This window comes from Arachis duranensis, chromosome 7 (assembly GCF_000817695.3).
Source record: "Arachis duranensis cultivar V14167 chromosome 7, aradu.V14167.gnm2.J7QH, whole genome shotgun sequence".
In the NCBI taxonomy this organism is placed as follows: domain Eukaryota; kingdom Viridiplantae; phylum Streptophyta; class Magnoliopsida; order Fabales; family Fabaceae; genus Arachis; species Arachis duranensis.
Genome location: NC_029778.3, coordinates 54,583,256 through 54,601,180, shown reverse-complemented (window position 1 = coordinate 54,601,180; position 17,925 = coordinate 54,583,256). Strand labels below are relative to the sequence as shown.

The following is a 17,925-nucleotide window of genomic DNA, read 5'->3' as shown; positions in this document are numbered from 1 at the left end:
TCCCCTAGCCAAAGGGAGAAGGTCACTGCTCTTAAGTTGGTTCGGTCTCCCTTCCGAACCTATTCTCCATTAGGCCCCTGGAATGCATATCTCAGAAGCACTTGGTCTAATTGCTAATCTCGGTTTACCCTCTCGCTGTAGCACTCTGCCATATGATTAGGGAGTTGCAAATGGAGGGTCTGTCGGATACTCCTTTGACTGAAGTCAACGATTTTTCCTCTCACATAGCTCTGGTGGTTCATCTCATTGACTCGAACGACATCCTTATAGGTGACCCAAAGGTTGCCATAAAATTCCTGAACCATCAATTATCTTACCTAAGTGTGTGGGTTGCACAGAAATTGCCACCCTCACCTCTGAATCTGGAACTGGAATTCCGGATACTCGTCCGGTTGAAGTGCAATTTTCATTTTCGGAATCATAGTCCTCTTTGAAGTGACCTCATAAAAATGCTCCTCATGTAATTTGGAGCAGAATCTCCTTGAATCATAAGAACTGGTGGCCGGTTCCTTTCTTTTCCTCTTTCTTGAGGTCTCACTGGTCTTCGGTGCCATGAGATCAAACAGAGAATAAGCGAAGCGACAACATCAAACTTGAACATTTGCTTGTCCTCGAGCAAAATAAAATGGAGCAAGGAGGAAGAAAGAGGGAGGAGCACGCACCTCCCAGACGTTCAGATAACCCTTTTCTAATAACTCTTGAGACACATCTGGTATTACCTAAGGTACCTGAGTACAAGCCTAAAATGTCATATCCTTAAAGGTTTCAGAAGGTTTAGAGAGATAACTGTTAATTTGGTATAAATAAATTTTTATTCAATACATCAAAGAATTTTCTTCAAAATAAACTAATCTATAATACCACTACAAATTTCAACACCTCACTCATACTTTTTACAAATTTATGCAAACGTCCACGAAAAAAAAATTCATGTCTCTTGTGACATAGCCTAAAAAATCTACATCTAGATAGATTTATACATACTTTAATGCATATGTATTCTTTTTAACTTCTATTCTTGCAATACATAAATGATAAACAAAATTCCTTGTTATGTAGTCCCAAATTCACATTAATGTCAAATTTGTGTTTGCCCCTCCTAACTTTCCTTCACAGCCAAAAACAATTTACTATTCTTTTTTTTGTTGATAAAATTTATGATTCCATTCACTAATTTTAATTGTAGTATTTTCAATTTAGTTATCATCAAATTTTAAATCGCAACAGAGTATCATCCGCAAGGAACTCATTACCATAAATTTTAATTTACTTCATTGCCAGATTTTTTCGCATCCCAAACTTCTCAAACATGCCTTGGCCCATTTATGGGAGCTGATCTGCATCCCACACACCTGACCCAACCATAATTCAGCTCGGCTAGGACTACAGCTCACGCTTTCACATCCCAGCCTTTAGTTGCAAGCGGACAGCCTTTAGTTGCAAGCGGACACAGGAGAGATTGTCTGTGTTTGTACACTTCTCAACTGCTCCACCCGTTGCATACCCACTGTGAACCCCTGCTCTTGGTGTACACTCAAAACAACTTCCCACGATCTTAGCCACTCACATTCATTTATAATATATCTGGGTAGATTAAATTGACGGAAGCTGCCATACCTGAACATCTTCCATATATAATAGATATAACAAATTGCACAAATGAAATGGTAGAGGGCCTGAAATCGTTACCTTTAAATAACCGCCAGTAACATGGCAAGGGTAAAAACGCTGAAAATTCATGGATTTTACACTGTTTCTTTCACTTTAGAGGATCTAAATCTAGTGAAATACGATACAAGTACAACAGCTTAACCTGATTTAAAAAGAAAAAAGAACATAAACCAAACAAGCACCCTACAAATGGTTTGGGGCAATTTGTTTCTTGAGCAAACACTAATCTACAGCAAAGTTTCAAAGACAGCAAAGCCTAAACAGGAAGAAGCCATTTTTAAGTGAGTTTATTTGTATGTAAACGGGAAAGTGACATATTTAACACTCGCATCCTGTTGATCGCTGTTGACTGCTGTTTCCAACATCAATCGTGTCTGGCAGGTATCTTTAATAAGCACAGATTATCCACAAGGAGAACAAAACCCCAAAACGTTATTATCAGTGTCATATTCAAAGAATAGAATTTACAAATATTAAAAGTTCTATCACGGCTGGAGTAAAGATCAAATAACGCTTTGAAGATGTTTTACTTGAAAGAAACTTTAGCCATACAGCAATATTCCGGGATATAGAGGCAGATGATTTCAACACTCATTCTAAAATCAGGCATCAGTTGTGTAACACCAACTAATTCCAGCACCAGCAGTAACAAAATAAGGACAAAGGAGGTAGAACATGCCATTAATGAGTAGTTACCCCATTGAATATATTATCCAAATCTTATCCCAATTATTACTCTTCATATTTACCTATTTAGAGATACTTAAGTACAGTAATGGATTATGTATATGTAACTAGCCTTCTTCCCATTGAAAACCTAAATTAATAATTCCAAAAAATCAGGGGCGGAGCTAATGGAGAGAAAGGGGGGCAACGGCCCCCCTAATTTTAATTTTTATATGTAAATTATACATAAATTTCAGTTTAGCCCCCCTTAAAATTTTATTTTAGTCTTATTTTATTGTGTAAATATTTTTGGCCTCCCTCTAATATTTCATCTAGCTCTGCCCCTGCCAAAAATAATAAACAGAAGCATGATCCTTATTGTATGATTAACGACTTTTGATTGATAAGGGTGTTCCCGTTGCCTACCATTAATGCTAAGTTTTGACCCAAACCAAAATTTAATCACACACAGAATCCTTTTATTCCAAGATATTACTATACATATAGTTTGGAACTTTTAGGACTCCAGCAATCACCAATATCGTCCACAATCAAATAGCAACAAACTCTGTGTGAACTTGCTTACATACATGATAGAAGAGAAGCACATGTTTAGGAACTTACAGTTCTTCCTCTTCACCGCTTTTCAGGGCATCCTTTGCTATGCATTGGAATGCTTCTTCAACATTAACGCCTTCCTTGGCGGATGTCTCAAAATATGGAATATTTCCTTTAGATGCACACCAAGCTCGAGCCTTCTTTTCTGAAACCTGCAAACAAGAATTTATTTGTGTTCATATGGTGTCTGATATCAATGAGTTTTGGAAAGAACGAACAAGAGAGAAAAAAAAGTTAAATAATATATATAATAATAGTAGCAAAGCATACCACTCTACTGTTCCCACCATCAATATCAATCTTGTTTCCTATAACAACAAAAGGAAAATTCTCCGGATCTGAAGGACTTGCCTGCCAACACAACCGCAGATTTACTAACACATAATTGTTAAACCGCAAAAATTATACACAAAAATGAACACAGGCATGCCTGAATCAGAAATTCATCTCTCCAGTTGTTAAGGTTTTCAAAAGATTTCATTGAATTAACATCATACACAAGAACACAGCAGTCAGCACCACGATAGAAAGCAACTCCCAGACTTTGGAATCTTTCCTGGCCAGCTGTATCCCAAATCTGCAAGGTTAAGAATATATTTTAGACAGAATAAAGTTTCCATTGTTGCAACAAATCGTGTTACAGAAACTAAAAGAAGCTAAGCATGATCGAGCAGTATCCAATGCACGAACCTGTAAGGTGAAAAGCCTGTCTTCAAATTGCACTTCTTTGGTTAAAAAGTCTGCTCCAATGGTAGCCTTGTACTGATTACTGAACTTCTTATTAACATATCTAAAATACATATGTAAAGGAAATACCTACTCCAAACCCGCAGCTTACTACAGTGTAAATATTTTTTTTTTGGGTGTCTGTGTAAATAATGTAATACTGTAATTAATATACAGTGTTGAAATGTGAAAACATTTAAGGTATGAGGAAAAAAAAAAAAGAGTACCACAGGATACTGGTTCATCAAAGATGTCTTACCCACCCTGCAAAGTTAGCAACAGTACTGCGTCAAATACACTGATTTTGAATCACCGAAGACCGGTGTTTGACTGCTTCTAAGAACTCAAACAAATGCAACATAAACAGTCACATAGAGCAATAGTTATAAATACTAGCAGGTAGAAAATCTGAAAATGTAGATCTTAATTCCAAATGATAAGTAAGCTCTTTGGACACAAATAAGAAAGAAAAGTTCAGCAGAAGCAGAGGAATAATTTAAGATAAAAAAAATGATAGGAATCAGGGAAACGATTAAAGCAAAGTGCGTGCCCTAGAATTGAGAGGCGGAAAGAAGAGACGAACCCGCTGTCGCCGAGAATGATGACCTTCAAGAGAGTTCTTCTTCGGGAAGGCATGTTAACAGAATAGATCGGAAACAAAGGTGTTTGGCGGCGAGAAATTGCGTTTGTTGTGACTTGTGATTGAGTTTAATTTCTTCAAATTCGGTCGATGAGTGAAGTTTCCGTCTACGGTGTGCGACCGCTCACACTTTCGTCGCTCCTCAGCTAGCTTCTCCTTTCTTTCTTTCCTCTGTCTCGTGCTTCAGCTTGACACTGCCCAACCCAAGCAGCGCTTACCTGATTTTTCTTTTTCGATTTTTTTTTAATTTTATTTTGTCTTTCAGATTAGTGGCCAGTGACAACTTGAACATCACATCACCAGACACCAAGAACGCCCAATGCAAAATCACCTTTTAGAACTGGATAATTTTTTTTTCTTAATTTTATTTTCTTTCATAGTTTCAATTCTTTTACAATCATACTTTGAGCTAATCGTCATTACCGGCCATTTTCTACTTAAGAATGTTCATAATACTAATAAATTTATTAACTAAAAATAAAACATACTTTGTACCATAGAAATAAGTTTTGATTGATAAAATTACTATTTGGTAATTTTGTCGATAGATATTATTTTTTAATACAAAATCAGTCTAGTGTTTTAAGTAAAATTGTTAGCATTTAAAATTTTTATAAATAAAAATAATCGTTTACTCTAATATTTTTAATGCATGAAACTCTCGTGATTAATAATTTTTAGTATTTTTTATTATTATTTAATTAATATAATTATCAAATAAATTTTATTAATTTATGTATGTAAAATTTAAAAAATATAGATACAAACTGTATTAATTAATATGTACAAATTCTAGTAAATATAAGTATAAATTATATATTTTTTATATGCAAAATTCTATAAATATAGGTATAAATTATTACAACTAAATATTAACAAAAAATAATAATATTTGCTAGTTATATAGTATTAGTCTTTTTAATACATTTAAATTTTTGTTTAAATGATATTTTAAATATTATCTAAAAGTAAATAATAAAGTAGATAAAATCCCTTTTTTTTATTTCTTAATCAGTTCGTTCTAAACGTTATTTAGTTTAATAGCACCTCTCTCTCTCTCTCTCTCTCTCTCTGGATTATGATTACATACAACATGATCATAGTTGCATACTTAGTTACATAGGGCACCGCATATGCATGCATTACGGGAGAAAGTGCGTGTTGTATGTATTATTAACTAAAAATGAAGTTGAAACGTGAAAGTCACATTTTTCATTAGTTAAGAAGTTGTAACAACGTAACAAATAGAGAAGGATTTATGATGATAAGTGTTAGTTTGTTAAGGGTTTTGTGTTTTGTTTAGCCGGGGCGTAACGAGTAACGATGCAAAATTAAGAAGCCCATCGAATATGTGACATTATTAGGTATTAGTACAGAGAAGACCTGCTTGGTTACTAAAAATGGGGAATTAGGCTGTATTGTAGGAGATGAGTGGGTAACATTCCATATATTTTGTTTCATAGTCGATCAGAACCATCCTCTTCCTTGCCTCTTTGGGGAATTGTCGGAGGAGGAGGAGGGAACACCTTTATTTCAAATGTCTTCCGACGATTTCCTATCACTTATTGATCCATCTTCTCCCTCGCCAACGCCTCCCTCCGGTTCCTCCGACACCTCCTCTCCCCCACCTCCGCCCCCATCAGACGATTCCTCTCAAGGACGACTCCTCTTCCTCATCTCCACCACCACCGTCACCTCCTCCTCCCCCTCCTCCCTCTCCCTCTGACAATAACGACAACAACAAAACATCCGGCAAAGTACCACCGGCATCGGGCGATGTTAGTTCTCCTCCGCCGCCACCTCCTACACGTAGTCGATTAGGTCCACCATCAGGTAGAACAGCTCCTCCACCAGGGCTATCGAAGTCGAAGGACGAGAATAGCGGTCAAATGAGCACGACGGCTATAATAGGAATCGCAGCTGCAAGTGGTTTCTTACTTCTTGTCATCATACTCTTCTTTGTCGTACGTGCAAGAAGAAAGAAAAGAGAGGACGCTCCCATTCGTTACTTCACTAATACCCAACCTGGCGGTAATATATATAGATAGATGATTATAGTTAATTAAACACGAAATGAATGATTTATTTATTTATAACATGCTTGGAAATGGATAGCAGGACGAGGTCCGGGATACAATAATAATGATGGTGACCATGCTATGAATATACCTCCACCACCAGGTGCAGCATGGGGAACAGTAGGAACAGCACCAACATCAGGCGGAGGTTGGGGAATGAATCCCAATTCCCAGCCATACAGTGGAAGCATGATGAGCAACTCCAGTGGTTACTCTGGTGGTTCTCAGGGTTCAGTGTATCCACCCCCACACCCTTCAGTAGCTCTAGGATTCAACCAGAGCACCTTCACCTTTGAGGAGTTATCCGTTGCCACCGGTGGCTTTTCAAAGGAAAACCTGTTGGGTCAAGGTGGGTTTGGATTTGTGCACAGAGGTGTCCTCCCCAATGGTAAGGAAGTAGCGGTGAAGAGCCTCAAAGCCAATGATGCTCAAGGAGATAGAGAGTTTCAAGCTGAGGTTGAGACTATTAGCCGTGTCCATCATCGCCATCTTGTCTCACTTGTTGGCTATTCCCTTTCCGAACAAAGAAAGATCCTCGTCTATGAATTTGTTCCCAACAAAACCCTTGAATACCACCTTCATGGAAAGGGTCGGCCTGTCATGGATTGGCCAACTAGGCTTAAAATCGCCACAGGAGCAGCGAAAGGACTTGCTTACTTGCATGAGGATTGTAAGCGATTCGTGCCTCTCTCTGCCATTATTTTTCTTCTCAATCACGGAATGAAATTTACTAACTCTAGTAAAACTTGACTAGGTCATCCTCGTATTATTCATAGAGACATAAAGACTGCCAACATTCTGCTTGAAAACAACTTTGATGCCAAAGTAAGTTCTATCAATGCAACTTTGTGCCTCCGGCTTTGGTTAATGGTTACGTTCTTCCTAGAAATTAACAGGTCTGCTCATTCAGGTGGCTGATTTTGGATTGGCAAAGTTCAATCAAGACACTAATACTCATGTTTCAACTCGTGTGATGGGAACATTCGGGTAAGCAAACAACCTATATATATAGTAATATATTTCAGGGTAAATGCATGGCAAATTTCATCTAATAATTACTACTCGTCTGTTAATTTAGGTATTTAGCTCCTGAGTATGCATCAAGTGGCAAGCTAACTGAAAAGTCTGATGTCTTCTCCTTCGGTGTTATGCTTCTGGAGCTGATTACAGGACGACCCCCACTGGACCACACTGGTGATTATGAAGAGGATAGTTTGGTTGATTGGGTATGTACCTTCCAACCATCCAACAATTTTTTTTTTTTTTTGGTTTCAGAATATCGTAGTTAATACAGCATAACTGCAAAAAATATATATAATCACTTCCAAACTTTATATGAACAGGCTAGACCACTCTGTGCAAAAGCATTGGAAACTGGAGAATTTACAGGGCTAGTGGATCCACGTTTAGAGGAAAATTATGACAAGCAGGAAATGAAAAATATGGTGGCTTGCGCTGCTGCCAGTGTTAGGCACTCAGCAAGGAGACGCGCAAAAATGAGCCAGGTACATAAATTCTACGATTTAATTGGGATAACGTGACTAAGCTTATCCATGGCGATTATTTAGTTTCTCGTTAATTAATACTTACTAATATACAGATTGTGCGAGTGTTGGAGGGAGATGTCTCTCTAGACGTCCTTAATAACGAAGGAGTTAAACCAGGGCAAAGTGGTGTGATGGGCGAAAGCGGTGAATATGGCTCTGCAGCATATAGCGCTGACATGAAGAGGTTCAGGATGCTAGCATTGGGAGAAAGTGGAGTTGCAAGCAGTGAGTTTGGTGGAACAAGCGAATATGGCCTCAATCCTTCTGTCTCAAGCAGTGACCTATCAACATCCACTGAATATACGAGGAGGCTATGAAACACCTTGAGAAGTCAGAACCCATCATCGCCGGGGAAAAATTTAAACCATAATTTATTTCTTCTTTTGCGCATATTTTCTATGTTGATTAGAGAAGGAATACTATATACACCACATACTTGTAGAGTAAAAGAAAAAGAAAAAGAAAAAGAAAAATTATTTGTACATATGGAATGGGACATCCCACTTAAACTATGTGGACATCCCACTTAAATGGGATAGAGTATGAATCCCATATGTATATAATACAATACACAATATTGAAAATTCTTTTGGATTTGGACACGTTATGTTGCATAATGCAAGATGATAACCTTGGGAGAATGTATATTTTTTATATGAACATACGAGTTATCTATTCCTTTTGCGTTTTTGGTGGATTGTTTATCTCTGACTTATTCATATTTGAACATGGAAAAAATATATTATAAGTTGGAACTTTTTAGAAAAAGAAAAAGTAAAATTAATTGTAAAGTACAATTTTAAATTATAGTTGAACTATTTTGATAGAATTTTGAACACAATAGAAGTTATTGTTAAAAAATTTTATTAGCTCGTAATTTCTTCTATGCTACAAATATTCTGATCTCAAATATAAAAAAAGAACAATGCTACATGATTAATAATATTCATTATTTTTGTCAATAATTAGTCAATTCTAACCCTAAAAACTAAATTCTAAATCTCTAAATTTTAAATATTAAATTCTAATAACATAAAAATAAAATATTAACTAAAATATTAATTAATATTGATAAAAAAAATTAGCTCTTTAGCATTTCTCTTGCCGAAATCCAAATCATGCATATTATATACATGTAATGTAAAGAGAAATATTACAATAGTAACGGGCGGTAACCACCACCAACTAATAACGAATCGACTTCTATTGTATGAAATATTATATATGAACCTCTCTTTCTTTTTTAAAATATACACGTCAATTAAGTAACAAAATATTCAAAATTTTCTATTTAATATGTAAAGTTACGTATAGAATTTGTATAAATTATATTTTACCAACAATTTAATATTTTGTTTGTATACACAAGACTTTTATACTAAGCATTACATTTAGAATTTAAATTGTCTCTTTTTTTATAAAAAAAAATTCAAACGTAGTTAAATTTTAAAGTATAAAACAAAAAAACTATATAATTGAAAAACGTTGAAGAAATATGTACCGGTATCCTTAACTTGGTATACCTTATGCACCCCATATTGTCTTGTACATACATCTGCATTACTGCAATACCAATGTCTCCAAATCTACCATCACAATCAAACATCACTCACATCTGGATTTAGATGAACAACATCGCATGCAAGGAGTGGCCTTGATGGGGAGCTAAAAAGTACAAGTATTTGCCCATTCATGGTTCAGATCACCTTCCTATGCCCTCCAAATGCCCATATCTGCAAGAAGCAAGCAATCATGTCAAAATAACCAAGGATTTTTAAATTGACAGATGATACTCAGATATTACAATATCCCAAGGATATAACCAAGCATTCATACACACTAGCATTCCTTCATGACAGATTATATAGTAAATACAATATCAGGACAAAATGTATGCTTAGTTAGTTACCTTTAAGTTTGTGTCATAACTTCCTGTACACAAGGCACTTCCATCAGCTGACAAACCTAAACAGCTGATCCTGCCCACATGAGAGTTTTGAAGTGATCCTAAATTCAATACAACCTGGAAGTAAACAAGTCATGAGACATGAAGGTTCACAAATGCAAGTACATGAGAAGTGCCAATTATTGCTAGGAGAAAACAGTGTCTACGGAATCAAGGCAATAACAAGATGTATCACAAGGGAATTAAATTTTAGTTTTGCTTTCTGGTATACTACTAAATAATATGATAAGTTTCAAGTTTGATATTTCATATAATACCATTCTTCACAATCATATTAGTCTAAACTAGAATTTTCACTTCTTTAGTTCTTTTCACCTTGGACCTATGTCATTTACTTCAAAAGGTTCAGATGAACTCCTTTTAAAATAAGAACCCAACCCTGCAAAACTAAGATCCAACGTACTGACAGTAGCACAACCATTCCATCTATTTTTGGTAACTACAGGGAAAAAACGATAAAAATAATCACGGAGTCAATGATCTAAATATATACTGCATATGAAATAAGGATCAACCTCAAATATTTCATATGCAGTAGCTATATCAATGTGTAAATACTTATTAGGAATTAAGGACAGTGTGTATTGGTACCCTAAACTAACCCTTTTCCCCGAATAAACAGAAGTTTTGTAACTACCATGTCAGAAGCATCCTGTCATATAAGTATGGTTGCTAACTAAAGAGTAAAAAATGCGTAGCCTACTATTTTATATCACACTCAGTAAAGCACCAATTAGTCAATTACCTTTGCCAATAAAGTGTCCCAAACATAGCAATCACCATTAGTGTATCCAGCAAAAAGGAGCCTTCCTGATATGGAGAATGCTATGGAGGTCACATTTGCAGTGCCATTTTCACTATGCTGCTGTTGATATACTTGGAGTTGGTGCCCTGTCCTGATATCAAACAATCTGCAAGTTCCATCATCCGAGCCGGTTCCAAATCTATTCCCATCAGGGAAGAATTTGACAGCACTAACGTCTCTCTCATGCCCATGAAATGTCCTCACTGCGCGACTTGCCACACGAGTATCCCATAACCGGGCAGTTGAATCACAAGAACCAGACACGAACATTCTAGAGTTGGATCCATTAATTGAAATGCTGAGAGCCACAAACCAGAAAACAAATTCTCAGATTAAAGTTTTAGATAATATTATAATTGAAACACAAGTGAATTATCATTTATACCTAAGCACATCTGAAGTGTGACCAGACTGAAATTCACCGCCGAAAACAGAGGTTCTAAGACCAGTAGTAATATCCCAAAGAACACAAGTCTGATCACCAGAAGCAGTGATTAAGTGAGTGTCTTCATCAGGAACATACTGGCAAGAGGAGACATAACCCTTGTGGCCGGTAAGCATACGCGATACGGGGAGATTACCGTCCCTATCGGCGGCGGAATTGAGATTGAAAATGGAGCAGACGCTGTCGAGGCCGCCGCACGCGACGGATTGACCGGTTGGAGAGAAGGCACAGGTCATGACCCATGCGCAAGGAAGCTTGATGGCATGAGTCTTCTGGCTCGTCAGCGCATTCCAGACTATTAGCCTACCGTCTTGGGAGGCGCTAACAATTCGATTCTTTTCCCAAGTCCAATCCAATGAATACACCTTGCCGGTGTGACCCTGGAGGGTTCTGCAGCAAACCAGATCGGTGGGTCCGAAGGTCACCGGAGTTCTCCCCTGTGATTTGGCGTAGCCGGAAACTGAGAAATTTGATTTGAGTAATGAATTAGATCTTGCCTAAGAAGATAAGAGGAGCAAAGGAATTAACGATTAACAGAATAGGAGGAAGTTAGTTACTGTCAGTGTCGAGAAGAGAGAGGCGCTTCTGCTTTAATCGGTCGCGGAGGTTGTTAACGGTCTGTGTAGCCGCCAAGTGACGCTCCTTCAGCTCTGCAACGGACATCTTGTAATTCTTTATTGTTATGTTAGGTCTAAACCTGTAACTACAACTGCAAATTAGTCCATAGATGGACAGGACACAAGTTGTGTTTACTGTTACTAGTTGTCTATCTATATAATAGCTTCGTCGCCGTCGCCATCGCCATCATCATCATCATCATCATCATCACTACCGACCAAATAGAAACCTATTATAACCTATTATTCTCTGCTAGTAGTAGCACTATCGTCTTATCTTAGTCCATCATATTCCACTCCCAACTACCGCAAACCACGCATTTACCTATCCAAATTTTCCAAACGGTAAAACTTACAAGTTACAACTGTTCTTTTTGTTAAATAAAATGAATTAAAAAATAAAAACTTAAAACAATTTCCGTTGCCGGGAATCGAACCCGGGTCTCCTGGGTGAAAGCCAGATATCCTAACCGCTGGACGACAACGGATCTTTGATTTTGCGAATTCCATTACTCATATTATTACATTGTTTTTCTCTAATATTATATGAAAAATATCAAAAAATTATTACAATTTGTTATTTTTTGTCATTAGTTTTAGTCGTTAATTCAATTTTTTTAGTCTAATAATATAACATCATACTTTAACTCAAAATTTTAAATATTAATAACTAATTAAATAATTAAAAAGCAAAAATAATATATTTTTATGGTTCGTTAAAACTTTTCATATATTATATTATAAGTCAACGTCACTTGTGAGTCATGGGAAAGATTTATCCCGTTTATTCTATGATCTCAGCTTACGTATAGAAAGTCCAAATGCTGAGTGAGCCTTTGAAAATAAAATGGTTTGGAACATTGCCACATGACCACATCCTACAAAAGTTGGTATTGTAAATTTGTAATTTCCGAGTTCTAACCTACAAAATCATTAGTACTAATAGCAAAACTGTAGAAACTCTTGTATGTTTTTAATATAGCTGAGCTTATAATGATATTCTAACTTTAGATGTGTAGATAAAATACTAATGAGTTTTTTTATATGAAGTAGAAAAACTTTACTATATGAGAGAATAATATGGTCTCTATGAAAGAGAGAGCAAAAGGGCAAAAGTTAGTGCACTCCAAGTAAAGTAGGGAGTGCAGCATTCTTTAAAAGTTAACCTATTATCAAAAGTGATTAGGTAAATTAAATTTATTTATTATTGTTATTATTTTTTTTGTTATGGGGTGAACAAACAAACCTACACTAACAAAAAAACTAATTCGCTCGTTTAATGGAGGACTATCTTTACATAAAAAAAAATACCCAGAAAAATTTAATCCAATTTTTCCGTTACTCTGTTATTGTTGATGTGATGTCTTCAAGCATTTTTACTGTTTTGTTTACTAGAAGGTGTTTTTACTATTGTTCTGTCTAGCCACATATTTTGACGCTCTTGAACCCATTCCATTTCACCTCTACTATAAATGGACCTTCAAAGCCGAAAAAATTGCTGTCATAGAAAAGGAAGACGCCGCTGCTGCTAGTTGGCTAACTCCAAACTGATTCTATAGAAGAACCGGTCTCCATGAAGGCGCCATGATTCTCAAATGATGACGCAGTCAAAGCACAAAATACATGACAGTCATTATCTTTTATTTTCAAATTATCCTCAACTTGTACTTAATAGAATAAAAAATTAAAATATAATTTTATTTAAACAATTATTTGTATTATTTTTTATTAATTTATTCAAAAAAATAAATTTTGAAGCTAATTGGTATAAAATATTAGAGATATAAGACTAAAAAAATTTTCTATTTGTATAAGAACGAGCCTAATAAATAATTATTCTATTTAAATATAATTAAGAGTATTTCTTTCTTTGTCAACGAGTTATAATTCAAATTACATAATCTCTATATTCATCTAAAAGTTGGTAAAAAAAAGAATACTTCTTTTTTTTATTAACTTTTTTAAACATTAATTATTTATTTTACATACTATATAAAAATAAATGAATATAATATTTATTGAGTAGACACAGTTACGTAAAAAAAATTTTATTATCACAGTATTTGAACCAAAGAAAAAAAAATATTATTTTAAGAAAAACTAACAATATATTTTTAATAATATTCTTAATACAAAATAATAAATTTTAAATATTTTTTTAAATAATATATATTAACTAAAATAATATAATTATCCCAAATAATATATTATAAATATAGTAAAAATACATGAATTTTTAACTTATTTTTTATGTATTATTTATTTTAATTCTAAAGTCCAATAATTTTTTTTACAGACACGTTGTTTTTAATATTTATATACTATTTTTTTATTTTGAACTTCACCCTAATATTTGAGACTTATAAAAAAATTCTAAAACTTATAAAAAATGATTAACCTGATTAACAGGTTACCTTTTTAAATCCAGACCATTCAAATAAAATATAACAAATGAAGAGTTTAGATTTAACGAATTTACAAGGTGTGCAGCACTCCATACTTAGCAAGGAGCGTTTAAGAATGAGCCGAGCAAAAGAGTGTAAAGAGATTAGTGAAGATGACGTACGAGAGACGGAAAAAATAAAGAAAATGCTTTATTATAGTGATAAGAAGTTAGAGATTTTTTAGTTGATAAAATTTAAATTGAAAGTGGTTCCTTAAAAATAGAAAATATGATTAATTAAAAAATTAAAATAATAAAATATTAAATTTAAAGGCTGAATAAAGGCTGAATTTTATTGTATTTTCCTTTTAATATATAGTCAATACGATGAATTTTATCAATGCTTTAGTCCTGTGATTTATTATACATCATATTATTTTTCTAGTATCACACTTGGTTCATGAGATTCTTCAATTAAAAAGTTGTCTTATTTGGCGATAAATGACGTACAATGGATAATAAAATTGTATTTAAATAAAAAATTAAAAAATAGAAACTAAATTAAATTTTTGTATTGTGTTTAGTATAGAATATAATAAATTTAGTTATGTCTCGATTTTATATTTGGTTTAAAATAAAGATGAAAATTGAAGAATAAATTTTGAATTTAAAAATTCAAATGAAAATATTTTTAAAACGAAATATTACAAAAATTTCAATCACTATCACTAAAAATTTTAGTACTGTTATTTTTTAGAAGTATTTGAATATATTGAAATTTTGTGTCTCGAAATTAAAATTTAAATTCCTATTTCCAATCTCCAAACATATTACTAGGATCACAATCTCCTAATTTCAATTCCTGTCCCACAAAATAAATGACTCATTTCCAGTCCGAGAAAACGAATGACAGTCTAATAACATTACTACACTACTACACAACAAGGCAAGAGATCGTAGTTATAAAAAAGGAATGATTGAAACCAAATCGAGTAGTAGGGTGGGGGATCACAGGAGAATTGAAGAAACAGGAATTTGTAGATTGTCACACTAATAAGTGGACCTTTTTTGATAAAGTAATAAGTAGATATCTTAGTATCTTACACAAACCAGAATTGACATGACTTTACAATTAAAGCAACATAAAATTAATTAAGATATATAACTTAAAGAGGGAAAAAAGACAAAGCCTTATTCATTAATTTATTTTAAAATTATAAAACAATTCTATCAGCACAATTTATTGCCAAGAGCTGAAGCCTCTACTTTTCAGATACTCCCGCCAGGGTAAACGCAAGCATTGTAACCTACAAAGAGGAGGAAGAGGAAGATCGTGTTAAACACGGTAATACAATGTATGATATGAAACCTAAGCAAGAAAACTTACTTGGGTTTTGGGAAGTCAACGTTGCTGATTGAGAGAAATCACAATTCCATGGATTCTTGCCATATGTTTGGTAGTACAGATTCATGGCAAAGGCAGCATGGGACGCAACTGTGTTAGGCTCAAAACAGGTACCTCCGGGTTGAATTGGTCCACAGTCTACGCCTTCACTACTACAGGCATAGTCGAGGTTTGCCTGCAACTGAGCATCGGATGCTCCTGCTTTAGGAACACACCATCCGGCTGCCGTAGTAGGTGCAGGAGTTTTAGGACTACTTGGGGGAATCTGTACAGGCAAATAAATAACACAAGACAATTTGTTACTGAAAATCGTAACTAGCGAAATGTTTCGGACACTCAATACAGGTAGAGCAATTTCCTCACCTGCTGGCTAGACTTGGCCAAGCCAACATCATATGACACGCTAAGATCAGTTTTGTACAGGCCAAAGGCGCGCTCAGATCCCGGGCCTGGTTTCAAATCCTCATCGTAGAGTGCAAAAATATAAGTGTCGACTGATTTCCCAGGCATCAAAGGGGTACCAACCAATGATCTAAGATGATTGATCAGATTCCCATTGTAGGCCTTGGCATTATCAACACTTGGTCCTACTTCATTGTTGTCACCGCGAGAGGGCCACCCAGTCTCAGCAACCACAATTTCGATGTCTTGGTACCCCATAGCACTTAAAGCAGAGTGTACTGCATCGACCTATTACAACAGTTAACCCACATCAAAAAGAAAGCTGCAAATGGCGCAAATTACAACAAACCAAATGAGTTTATTAGAAGAATCATTTCCATTTGATTGAATCATCAGCAAAGTTACTCACTGTGTGGCATTTTCTTTAATATTCCATATGATAAAAGAGATATAAAGTTTTACCAACCAATATCATAGTCAGTCACTAGGCTAGGTATGGTCCATTTTTCTTTTCCATGTCCATCAATTATTGAAACTTTGGAAGGACTCATTCAGTCATTTGCGAATTGTGACCATATTGGGGGAAGCCAGGCTGTCTTCCAATCAAAGTCATTTGGAGGACTTAGGTGATGAATCTACAGACTCATTATTTCAAAGTGGAATAAGAAAAGGAAGGACAGGGTTATGCTCCATCCACCCTCTTTAATTATATAACTGAGAAAGATAAGAACAATAACTCCACTCTTATGCCTATAACGCCAAAAATCCTAATTAGAAACCTTTCTTTGGCTACAATACAAGATACACACATTAACTCGATTAGTCCAAATTACGTAACTCATGTATGACATCTAACATAATCTTCTATTTCTATGTAATTGTAAACTACATCTACATCTAAACACATCTAACATCTTAATTTGACACGGCGTTTCTAAATCTAGTCACTCATTGCATAATAAAGCCATATTACTACAAATCAAACAATGATAATAAATAATATAAGTTACTTTCGGTTTGAAAAATATATCAACTTGAAGAATATTAAGACCGCGGTGTCACAGTTCAACGAGAGATAAATATACAACAAATGCGAACCGACCACAGAGGAACAAAGTTAAAGAATCAATGCAAAGATTGTAGACACGTGGATCAAATGTGGAAAAACAAGAGTAAAACTAAAGGTATGCAACTTTAATTTAAAAAAATAAATAAACAAAAGAAAAGATAACGTACGGACCTGAGCATCGAACATGTTGGTGTAGAGCTTTCCGTTACCCGAGTCAACTCGGCCCGAGTTAGGCTGAAAGAGGCAAAATGCAAGCGTTTCAGGTCTAGGGTCGCTCTGGTAAGCAAAGAACGGGTAAGGGTTAATGGTGAGAGGAGATTTGTTGTCTCTCTGAAAAGAAAGTAATTGTTTCAGTGTGTCTTGGAGAGCTGGGTTGAACGACCCCGTGGACGGAGGATCCGACTGAGTCAACACCGCCATCGAGTGCACCGTCGACACCTTGATCTTCCCGCCCAGCGATGCAGAGTTCAGCGCATTTTGGACATTTCGAATCGCCGGTACCAGCTGTGAGGTTAGGCCCTGGTCGCCGGAGGTCAAGACCTCGTTGCCGACGGTGATGAGGGTGATGTTGCTTGCTGGGTAGTAGGGTAGCACGTTCGCGTTCACCCACTGAGCCGCCGCGTTCGGATCGGACGCCAGGTTCGGAATGTCGCCGTTGGCGGCACCGACGACGATTGAGATGCCGGAGTTGGCCAGGGCATTGATGATAGCGGGATCGGCGCCGTAGAGACGGATTTTTCCGATGGTGGTGGACTTGAGGAGCTTTGCGGTGGCGTCGGGCGGTGGGAGGTTGTCGGCGACCTGACCATAGTTAACGCCGATGAAGGACTGTGACTCTGGCAAAACAGGCGACAAAATGAAAGAGAAGTTAATTAGGAAGTGATAGC

The 17,925-nt window shown here is 35.6% G+C and overlaps 4 protein-coding genes and 1 non-coding gene across 5 annotated transcripts in view; 1 reads left to right on the top strand and 4 right to left on the bottom strand.

The window, feature by feature from the left end:
* Positions 1-1,690: 1,690 nt before the first annotated feature.
* LOC107459060 (ras-related protein Rab7) lies at positions 1,691-4,633 on the bottom strand. The gene is made up of 7 exons (XM_016077271.3): positions 4,265-4,633; positions 3,919-3,945; positions 3,646-3,745; positions 3,386-3,532; positions 3,226-3,306; positions 2,962-3,107; positions 1,691-2,056 (listed from the first exon to the last, which is right to left on the bottom strand). Exons 1-7 carry the CDS (start codon positions 4,315-4,317, stop codon positions 1,990-1,992), a joined length of 621 nt encoding a protein of 206 aa, XP_015932757.1. The 5' UTR covers positions 4,318-4,633; the 3' UTR covers positions 1,691-1,989.
* Positions 4,634-5,981: 1,348 nt separating this feature from the next.
* On the top strand, positions 5,982-8,626 carry LOC107459046 (putative proline-rich receptor-like protein kinase PERK6). The gene is made up of 7 exons (XM_016077258.3): positions 5,982-6,352; positions 6,440-7,069; positions 7,154-7,224; positions 7,310-7,386; positions 7,478-7,625; positions 7,743-7,904; positions 8,000-8,626. Exons 1-7 carry the CDS (start codon positions 6,211-6,213, stop codon positions 8,261-8,263), a joined length of 1,494 nt encoding a protein of 497 aa, XP_015932744.1. The 5' UTR covers positions 5,982-6,210; the 3' UTR covers positions 8,264-8,626.
* Positions 8,627-9,255: 629 nt separating this feature from the next.
* On the bottom strand, positions 9,256-12,019 carry LOC107459049 (guanine nucleotide-binding protein subunit beta). The gene is made up of 5 exons (XM_016077261.3): positions 11,720-12,019; positions 11,103-11,622; positions 10,658-11,015; positions 9,856-9,969; positions 9,256-9,679 (listed from the first exon to the last, which is right to left on the bottom strand). Exons 1-5 carry the CDS (start codon positions 11,823-11,825, stop codon positions 9,644-9,646), a joined length of 1,134 nt encoding a protein of 377 aa, XP_015932747.1. The 5' UTR covers positions 11,826-12,019; the 3' UTR covers positions 9,256-9,643.
* Positions 12,020-12,195: 176 nt separating this feature from the next.
* Positions 12,196-12,267, bottom strand: TRNAE-UUC (transfer RNA glutamic acid (anticodon UUC)). Its single transcript has one exon. It is a non-coding gene; the product is annotated as a tRNA-Glu (tRNA).
* Positions 12,268-15,181: 2,914 nt separating this feature from the next.
* LOC107459047 (glucan endo-1,3-beta-D-glucosidase) overlaps positions 15,182-17,925 on the bottom strand; it is a 3,319-nt gene continuing 575 nt past the window's right edge. The window contains exons 2-5 of the mRNA XM_016077259.3: positions 17,210-17,874; positions 15,931-16,257; positions 15,550-15,832; positions 15,182-15,469 (exon numbers count right to left, since the gene is read on the bottom strand). Of these exons, the coding sequence (XP_015932745.1) occupies positions 15,432-15,469; positions 15,550-15,832; positions 15,931-16,257; positions 17,210-17,874 (1,313 nt within the window). The 3' untranslated portion in view covers positions 15,182-15,431. The remainder of the gene's footprint in view (positions 15,470-15,549; positions 15,833-15,930; positions 16,258-17,209; positions 17,875-17,925) is intronic.